Genomic DNA, 10433 nt, shown 5'->3' on the forward strand with positions numbered 1-10433 from the left:
GAGAGAGAGAGAGAGAGAGAGAGAGAGAGAGAGAGAGAGAGAGAGAGAGAGAGAGAGAGAGAGAGAGAGAGAGAGAGAGAGAGAGAGAGAGAGAGAGAGAGAGAGAGAGAGAGAGAAGATTAAGTGCATGTTTGGCATCATAACTAAAAAACTGTTTTTTGTTTTTAAAAACAGAAAATTGTTTTTGGAAAACAATTTGACTTGTTTGGCCTTGTTTTTTGAAAACAGTTTTCAGAAAACAAAGTTACAAAAAACAAGAATTTTGAAAACAACAAAATGTTGTTTTCTGTTTTAAAAACCAATTCACTTTTGATCAATATTATTTTAAAAAACACTAACCAAACATGACTTGTTTTTAAAAACTTCAAAAACTATTTTTTGTTCTCATTTCTAAAAACAATTTTTTGAAAACAAAAAATAAAAAATAATACCAAACATGCTCTAAGATTTTTGAGTTTTTTTATTAAAAAAAATATATTGCTTCTGATTTTTTTTTATTTTTTTATTTTAAAAAATTAGGTGGCATTTGGTTGGATGTAATGAAATGGAAAGGAAACAATCTTTATTCCATTATTTTTTTTTGTTATATATTAAAGTATTGGAATGACCTTTCCACCATTTTGGTAGAATGATTATTCTATTTTAAAATAGAAGGAAAGATCATTTCAATGTATGATGACAAAAAAATTAATAATTTTTTTTATCAATTTTTTATGCATTTTAAATTTTATTCAATTCCACTCCTATTCCTATTCTCATTCTCATTCCTCTCTTATGTTTTCATTCCACCTTAGAGTTTGAAAAGAAAGAAAAAAGAAGTAAAAAAGAAAGAAGAAAAAGAAATTGTTTTTATTTTTTATTTAAATTTATTTTTAAAATATTTAGTATGTGAACCAATTAAATTTTACCATGTGTACAAAAAAGAAGAAGGAAAAAAAAGAAATTATTTTTATTTTTTCTTTAAATTTACTTTTAAAATATGTGGACCAATTAAATTGTGTCATGTGTACATTGTGTACATGTGTACATAATGTATGTATACATGGACAATCTACCTTGACAGTTAACAGCCAAAAGTAGATGAAAGCAGCAAACTACTAATTGAACATGGGTTTCGGAGTTTTACCATCAAAAATAAAAATTGGGGTTTAATTGCTAGCGAGGTGATACTTTGGGGAGCTTTGCTGCAATTTACTAAAAAAATTAAAAAATTCTTCCAGATGCCGAAACAGGTAGATGGTGCATCAGTGCATCCCTTTTAAGACGGAGCATTGTAGAAGCACCCAATATTTTTATATTAGTCCAAATTTAAATTAAATTTTATATATTTAAAAAATTATGATAATTGAATTATATTTAATTTTTTAATTATTCTTTGAGTTAATATTTTTTTTTACAATTTTTATAAAATATTAATGGTTTACATATATCATTGTAATTATGTTATTCCATTCACCTGTATTAAGTAATTGATGTCATTTATATATAATTTGTATTTATTGAATAAAAAATAATACAAAATTTTTAAAAAGTTTTTGGGGGTTAAACTCTTTTATTTGTCGTTTTACTTGTATTTAATTATTTAAGTTCAAATTTTAGTAGTAAAACCCTCCAAACTACTGAACTGATAGCAAATTTAAGGTGTCATCCGGTTAAGTGTCATTATATACTGTTTATGCATACACTCTTTTATACATAACAAGTTTATATTGGTACACCTAATATTATTATTTAAAAATTATTTTCAAAATTCATTTTAAATTAAATAAAATTGTAAAAATAAAATAAAATGTTTAAAAAAATAAAAAATATTATAAATTATAAAATAATTTTTATATTTTTTTAAATAATAATCTTAGATATACTAATATAAATGTGACACATATACAAAAGTGTACACATAAACAATTTATACTGATAATTAATTGTGAAAAATGGATGTCATTTTAAATTTATTTTTTAGTAGTTTGGAAAGTTTTACTGTCAAAATTTTAATTTAAAAAATTAAATATAAGTAGAGTAATAATGAAAAGAGTTCAATCGAAAATTAAGTAAATATGCATCGAATGTTATCTTATATATATGCGTGGTGCCTAAATTGGTGCCTTGTAAATCAGTGGTAATTAGTAGTTGTGAGCTTTGATGCCCTCCTCATCGTCACATGGTTCTGTACTCTATTTATAGCAAATTATTGTGTTTGTGTTATTTATTGATATATTATATACTAGAAAATAAAACCGCAGTGATGTAATTGTTATGAGAAAATAATAATGTGTATCGTATTTCACACTCAGTATTGAATAAACAATTTTTTTTTGTCAATCAGTAAAATTCATTACTCCAAAAATATCAATTTACAACCTACTAGTATCTTCAATTGAAGATCTGAAATTTTTCTATCGGTACAATGAAATCAATGTATAATCATGCATCTAACTTTGTTAATAAAGAAAAACTGACTTACAATGTTGAAAACCAACAACCATCAACCGGTTTGACATATTTAGGCCAATTGCAGACCACTCTACTCTTCACATCTTCCTTTGTAACATGAACCACCTGTTCCTGTGCTTGCTTTGTTGAGTTCCACAAAATATCATTTCGGTTCTTCCATAAATGATATACCAAGGCAACCACAGCAGCGACCAATACTACCTTGTGAAACCTGCTGATTTTGGCACGTTCTAACCATCTTAACAACCTATTCAAAGCTGTTGTTTCAACCCTCCAGCCAAGCCAAGCTTTTACTTGAGATAGACAAAGTTTAGAGAAGGAGAAAGAGAAGAATAGATGCTCTGAAGATTCAGTTTGGTCTTTGCAGAACAAGCAGAAGTCTTCTCCAATGATATTGAGTTTATACAGCCTTTCCCTAGTTCTAAGCCTATCTTGGACAACAATCCATAAGAAAAAACTATGTCTAGGTATATTAAGTCTATTCCATACCTCATGGCTCCAATTCATTTTGTTTTGGGGGGGACAAAGAGCCTTGTAGCCATTAGATATCTTGTACTGAACGAAAACAAATTGATGAATGTCCATAGAAGCTTTAACTTGATTTTTAACAACAACCAATTTCCTCCAATACCAGCTTGCTTGGGGTGGAGCTTGGTAGTTCCACCATTCCTCACCTTTAATATATACACAGTGAATCCATCTAATCCACAAATTGTCTTCCTTATTCGCAATTACCCACACATATTTTGTCATCGCTGCAATGTTCCATTTTGCAATCTTTTTCAAACTGATCCCTCCTGTTGCTTTTGGTTGGCAAACATGATCCCAAGCAATTGGTCCAGAGCCTTGGGACACATGATGGCCTTTCCACAAGTAAGCTCGGCAAATAGCTTCAATATCTCTAATCGTCTTCTTTAGTAAAACCATAACTTGACTCCAGTAAAAATGAATTGACATGAGGATTGAGTTAACAAGTATGGCCCTTCCTGCTAGAGATAAGTTCCTTGAACTCCATGTTTTGATTCTAGCTGTCATTTTATCTGCTAACACCATGCTTTCTTTAACTGATATACGTTTAGCACAAATAGGGATACCAAAGTATTTGAGAGGTACCTCTTTTTTGCTAAATCTTGAGCAGTCAATGATACGTTGAATATCTTGATCATCCATACCATAACAATAGATTGCAGACTTGTTTGGATTCGGTTGCAAACTAGAAGAGCGTGAAAAGAGCTTTAAACCTTGTAAAACATAGTAGATACTCTTGAAATCTCCATGACAAAAGAGTATAACATCATCAATAAACATCAAGTGGTTCAAATTAAGCTCTGCACACCTGTCATAAAATTTGAAATTTGGTTTAGATTCGATCTTCAACATTACTCATGATATAGATACTCCATACCAAGAACAAATAAAAATGGTGACATTGGATCTCCTTGTCATAAGCCCATTTTCCCCTCAAAATATCCATGAAGCGGTCCATTGAACATAAGTGAGAATCTTAGAGTACGAACGCAAGTCATAATCGGCTTGACAAACTTATCAGGGAATTGAAAAGACTGAAGTATTTCTTCCAAGTAATCCCAATCTAGAGTATCATAAGCTTTCTGTAGATCAAGTTTGATCATACATCCAACTTTGGAGCTTTTCCTTCCATAGTGCCTTATCAGATCTTTATAGATCATGATATTGTGTGCAATAAACCTGCCAGTAATAAATCCCCCCTGATTTTGAGTTACCAGATCAAGTAAGATAGCTTTTACTCTGGAGCAGATTAGTTTAGTTGCAGCTTTGTAGATAACATTACAGGATGCAATAGGTCTAAAGTCACTAACCGTATTAGGAAACTTACATTTAGGAATAAGTGTTAACACATCAGTATTAATTTCCTTGAGAATCTGACCTGAATGCAAGAAAGAAAGGACAACTTCACTTATGTCATCTCCAATTAAGTCATAGTTATCTTGAAAAAAATAACTGGTAAAGCCATCTGGTCCTGGAGCCTTGATTCCTGGAATTGCAAAAATAGCTTTCTTAACTTCATCTTTGGAATACTCCATCATTAAGAAATCTGCTTGTGCCTTGGAAATAAGAGGTCCCAGATTCATGACCCCAGCTTTGATCTTCCTCCTATCTTCCATTTTATAGCCAAGTAAATGGTGATAAAATGAAAGAAGAAAAGCCTCAGAAATTTCCCCTGGCTTATCAGTTCTTACTCCCTACTGGTCTTCAATAGATAATATGTTATATAATTTCCTCCTCTCTTTGATACTAGCATGAAAAATGGCCGTATTTTCGTCTCTATTTTTAATCCAACTAATCTTGGATTTCTGGTACATAAATGAATTGCGGCCTTTCAAAAGTTGTCCATATTTGACCCAAGCTGCTACTTCTTTAGCAGTAAGTTCATGATTTAGAGGCTCTAATTGCAGCTTCTTCTGAACATCTAACATCTCCTTTTTTGCTTCATCAGTGGCCTCTTGAATATTTGAGAAATGCTGCATGTTGAGTTCCTTAAAAGCCACTTTAAGTTTCTTCAGCTTTGATATGACTTGGTACATTTTAGAGCCAGTAATTCCTTGGTTATAGACCCCTTTTACAATCTTTGAGTATTGTGGATGGGAAGTCCACATTTGAAAATACTTCAATGGCTTTTTTCCATTAACTATTTCATGAGACAAAGCAATAATAGCTATGGTGTAATCAAATAATTCCTCTGCTGCAAAAATAGCTTCAGTAGAAGAGAAACTATCTAACCATCTTTGATTGGCAAGAAATCGATCTATTTTTGAGCAAATCCTCTCGCTTCCTTGTCTTTTGTTGTTCCAAGTATAGTAGCTGCCACTATACTTTATATCTTTTAATTGACATGTTCCAACACAATCTATAAAATCTGTTGCAGCATTGAATTTCACCTTTTTTCCAATCCTTTCCTCCTTAAGCAATATGTCATTAAAGTCTCCCATAACCATCCATGGTTCATGGGTAGCCAAATTCTTTAAATTTGCCCAAAGTAGTTTCCTCCCTTCTAACTCATTGAAAGCATACACAAAGGTAGCAAAGAAGCAATGCTTACCATCTAAAGTAGCTACTTGTAGATGAATAAGCTGGCTGGTACATTTTAGTATGTTCACGGAGTAGCTAAAAGGAATCCACGCCACAATAATTCGACCTCCATCATGCCAAGCAATATTGGATGTAAAACACCATCCCTTAAACATGTTTACATATAAGATCCCAAGCTTCGGGGCCTTAACTCTCGTCTCGAGTAGACCAATAAGACTGACCTTTTGAACATGTAACATGCTCTTAACTTGATTTTGCTTGTAATGGTCATTGATCCCTCAGACGTTTCAACAAACAATTTTATCCATCTCCAAGAGGAGGATCTCCCCCTCCTCTTGTTTTTCTAGCTATAGCAACTCTGTTGGAACCAATAGTGATGGCACCTGCTGCTATTACATTCTCAACCCCTGTCTTAGTAATAGAATTGACAGTCTCAAAATTATCAGCCAAAACTTGATAGGAATTAGCTATTTGAGTTTCCCCTGATTCCACTTTACCTTTTGCTTTACTCCCTTTACCAACTTGTTGAAAACCTTCATTATCCATTATTTTCTTGCTTCCTACACCAGCACCAGCATTCCTACTGTCATCTTTAACCACCCAATGCTGTTATTTCCCTTCCTTCTTTTTACAGTCCTCAGTTGAGTGTCCTAAGCCTTTACAATGGTTACATTGTATTGGCTTCCACTCATAGTTAATAGCAGCAAATACATTAAAACCATGCTCATCCTCAAATGAAACTCGCTCAGGAAAATCTTGCTGAATTGAGACTTCTATGAGAACCCTCGGGTAACTCAGTTTGTTTCTTTCTTTTGTCATAGCATCCACCTCCAATGGAGAGCCAAATTGTCCTACTATTTTAAACAAAGATCTCTCACCCCCAGTATTTGAGTTCAAGATCTGGTAATTAAATCCAAATATGAACTGATCTGATATCTTCTTTCTTGAAGTTAACATCAGGATCCCAAGCTTTCATCACCACCAGTCGATTATTAAAGAACACATAACCACCATTAAGTATTTCATTCCTGGTATCTACTGAATCAAATCGCACTAGAAACACTCCATAAGATAGGGATCCCACTTTGTCTACCTTATCCTTCCATATTCTCCGGATAAAACCTTCAATGACTAATAACGGTGGGTTACCACCAAGGACATAGCATACTATAGAAGAGATCCATAAATGAATTTCATGCTCAATATCTTCTAAAGTAATTTTGACCTTATTAGAGTTCTCAATTCTTGAAGAAGGTATCTAAGTTCCTCACCACATTACCAGAACGTAAAATGGGAAGAGTTATAGGAGTACCTTGTCGCACACTGCAGAGCATTGTCGATTAGCCTGAAGAAAGAATTCAAAATCCTTACTAACTTCTTCTTGCCTCTTAATTTCCTGTAGAGATGATTTAGGAGATAATGGAACTGGAAACAAATTAGCATCCTTCGATCGCACAGTCTGCTCCATATCACCATCACCTTCTTCCTCCGAGAAATCAATTGGCTCGACACCAATGATTGAACCCATCGTCTTCATCTTGCGTACATCAGCAGTAGAGGTTGGACCTCATTTTTTAGGTTTCTAGAGCTCTGATTTCAGCTTCCCTTGCCTCGCCCTAGTCTTCGCCATAACACCAGCCCTTGAGCTGCACGAGAGAGAGAGAGAGAGAGAGAGAGAGAGAGAGAGAGAGAGAGAGAGAGAGAGAGAGAGAGAGAGAGAGAGAGAGAAGAAGAAGACCTCTTAAAGGAAAAAAAAATGAATAAAATTTTTTTTATTATTACTTTTGTTTAAAATAACATTATAAAATTAAAATATTTATGTTGTTAAAAGAATTTACACAACAACAAAAAATATGAATATTCAAGCAAAGAAAAAATACTCAGTAGTAATTACACGAGTACTCACTTAAAATAGCGAGTACTCAAAATTTAAGTTACAAAATAGACAAAAGCAAGAATAGAAATATAAAATAAACAAGAGAATTATAGTGATTTAGTCAGAATTTGGTCTACTTAGTCCACTTTGTGCAACAGTTTCAACTTAGTTTATTTGATTTGGATCACCCTTTATAAGCAAGTGTCCATTAATGTTATGTAATTGATTAAATTGGACTATTATTACAATAACTGCACAAAATTAATTAAGATAAACATTTAAAAGAATAAATATAAAAACAGTTTCATCTGTTCTTGTCTTAATTACATCAATGTCTACGACTTGTTAAGTTGCATATCGTCCGTCCATATTCCAAACACGCAAGCATATTTGGAAATCATGTGTTGACAACTTAGAACATATGAGTTCATTACGAGTCATCACACACTCATCATTCAGACCAAGCCTATGTAAAGAAACGATCTTTACTTGTTACAGGAGAGACATACTTGCTCATCGCATATAAAAGACATGTGGGACCAACATTAATCTCTCACGGCCTTGCTTATCTTTTGATTATACTAGGCATAGTATGCGACTAGATCCTGTCTCGATTTCATCATCCTACAAATTCAAATCATTCGAGGTTGGCTCTACGAGAAATATATCATTAACACGTCATCCTTTTTTTTATTGGGAACTGGGTCCACGTGTCAATTTCTCACGAGACTATAACTTGTATTTTTAGATAAAAAATTGCACAATACTGATTTCTATAAAATAATTATAAATTTAAGATTCAAATTTGTTAAAAATAAATTTCACTATTTTTAATTGAATACTTTTTGTTACAATATTTAACTTTCTAACTTGTTCCTACATACATATAATTATAAATTAAAACAAAGGTAAAATCTAATTTTATTTGTAATGGGTTTGATTTTTTCAGTTCTTAAACACACATGAATAGCTAATGAAACCCCCCCCCCCCACTAAAATAAGTAGTCTTTTTATTTTTAAATTCAAATAATTTATAGTTAGATTATTTATTGTGGTAGACCTACCTTTACCTTACCATAATAAAATACATATTATTAGACATACAGGGCTCGTTTAGTACGTCGTATTGTATTGTATTGTATTGTATTGTGTTTGATTGTATTTATTGTATTGTATTTATTGTATTGTATTATTTTGTTTTATATTATATTAGTATAATTTAATACAATACTATATTTGGTATTAACTTTTATTAATAGATTGTATAAAGTTATATTTTTAATAAACTCGATCCCAACATCGACTACAGGTGAGGTTTGAGTCCTGGGTCTGGGCTCTGGGTCCAAGTTTGAGTCTGGAAATAGGGTCCCAGTTTGGGTCTTGTTCGGGTCCAGGTCCGAGTTTGGGCCTGAGTCTAGGCCTGGGTCTCGGGTATGAGTGTTGGTCTAGGTCTAAGTCTTAGGTGTGGGTACGGGTTCGGGTCCCGGGTCCGGTTCGAGTTGGAGATTGGGGTTGACCCGAATCCTTTGTAAATATTATAATACAAGCTAATACGGACCATTTGCATTTGGTATGTATTAAAAAATACAACTTACATCCTTAGTTGCTAGCAAATAGGTGCGAACACACCTACTATAATCATCAACTATTGAAAGAAAATATTACTTACTAGAGTGAGTATACGCCTTGTATGGCCCCCAAAGATCAACATGCACATATTCGAGTATCTTCTTAGTTGTGTGCCTTGCTAGATTGAACTTTAGCTAATGTTATTTCCCTAAAACACAAGCTTCACGAACTGGTAAGGCACAAGAATTTAAATTTTTAATTATACATTGTTTATGCAGTTCTTTGAGGCCTTGTTCACTAATATGTCTAAGTTTGTGATGCCACAGTTGCATATTCGATCTAGCCCTTTTACCATGCTTGCTTCTCTGGTTGGGACAGTTTCTCCTTGGAGAACATATAGACCGTTGATCTTTTTACTTTTCATCACTATCAAAGAACCTTTAGTGATTCTCAAGCTTTTGTGCATGGACTTGTATCCGTATCCTTCATCTTCAAGCGCACACAGTGATATGAGGTTTTGTCTTAACTCTGGGATGTGCCTTACGTCCGTCAATAGCTTGATTCTACCATCATATTGTTTGACGGTAACCTTTCTAGCTCTAATGACCCTGCATGAATGATCATTACCCATTAAAACTTTACCTCCATCAATTGATTTATAATAAAAAAAATGAATCTCGACTCAGACACATGTGATAAGTGTTGGGTTTTATGCCCTAAATAAAACTCCATTTCAATGTAATCTTTATCTTTTAAACATCAATAAAGAAACAGAAGTATTTTCATCACTTTGTGTGTCATTTGGTTCATGTTATCATTTATATGTTTATTTGATTTATAAATTCATCCAAATCCTTATCACATTTATGTTCTTATTTATTGTGTCGTCAGCACAGTGGAAAGTAATCAAGATTATGTGATTAATTATATATTCCTAGACTTATCAGTACACAGAGGGTTTAATTGATATGACAATCTACAACATAGTTTACTTACACCTTGGATAAGTGCTATGTTCTTTCCAGGGCATTGGTTAAAGTAAAGCTTCGGTTGGATGCATGGAGTATGCATCGGAAGGGACCGATATTGAACTTTGATTCAGATATATTAAACTTATCGTAATATCTATTCAATTCAATATCACATAGTTGATCCTAGATCAAATGATCTTAATCCTGATATGGCTAGGTTCGATCTCAATAGTATTATACATGTTCTTTGACTTTTTAGTTAAGCTTACTTTTTGGTCAGGGTGATACGTACATTTTGGGAACATGGTAGTGCAATTGAGTGGGAGCGCTAAACATAGATATGGAATCTATAACTTATATCTAGCAAATAGAAGTTAAATGATGATTTCCTTCGAGCTTGGCTAAACAGAGATAAATGGTATAGTACTCATTTCACTGATTATATTTAGTTCACTGAAATATCATTTATAGGTGGCTAAGTGTTTTAAGGATAA

The 10433-nt window shown here is 32.9% G+C and overlaps 2 protein-coding genes across 2 annotated transcripts; both read right to left on the reverse strand.

The window, feature by feature from the left end:
* Positions 1 to 2460: 2460 nt before the first annotated feature.
* LOC115713351 (uncharacterized) lies at positions 2461 to 3834 on the reverse strand. Its single transcript, XM_030641830.2, has one exon. It carries the CDS (start codon positions 3832 to 3834, stop codon positions 2461 to 2463), a length of 1374 nt encoding a protein of 457 aa, XP_030497690.2.
* Positions 3835 to 4676: 842 nt separating this feature from the next.
* LOC115713349 (uncharacterized) lies at positions 4677 to 5678 on the reverse strand. Its single transcript, XM_030641829.2, has one exon. It carries the CDS (start codon positions 5676 to 5678, stop codon positions 4677 to 4679), a length of 1002 nt encoding a protein of 333 aa, XP_030497689.2.
* Positions 5679 to 10433: the final 4755 nt, after the last annotated feature.

Source organism: Cannabis sativa, chromosome 4 (assembly GCF_029168945.1).
Source record: "Cannabis sativa cultivar Pink pepper isolate KNU-18-1 chromosome 4, ASM2916894v1, whole genome shotgun sequence".
Classification (NCBI taxonomy): Eukaryota; Viridiplantae; Streptophyta; class Magnoliopsida; order Rosales; family Cannabaceae; genus Cannabis; species Cannabis sativa.

What these genes read in the sequence shown, in the direction of transcription:
- LOC115713351 (XM_030641830.2), bottom strand. Translation starts at nt 3,834, where the DNA reads ATGTTGAAGATCGAATCTAAACCAAATTTCAAATTTTATGACAGGTGT.
- LOC115713349 (XM_030641829.2), bottom strand. Translation starts at nt 5,678, where the DNA reads ATGTTTAAGGGATGGTGTTTTACATCCAATATTGCTTGGCATGATGGA.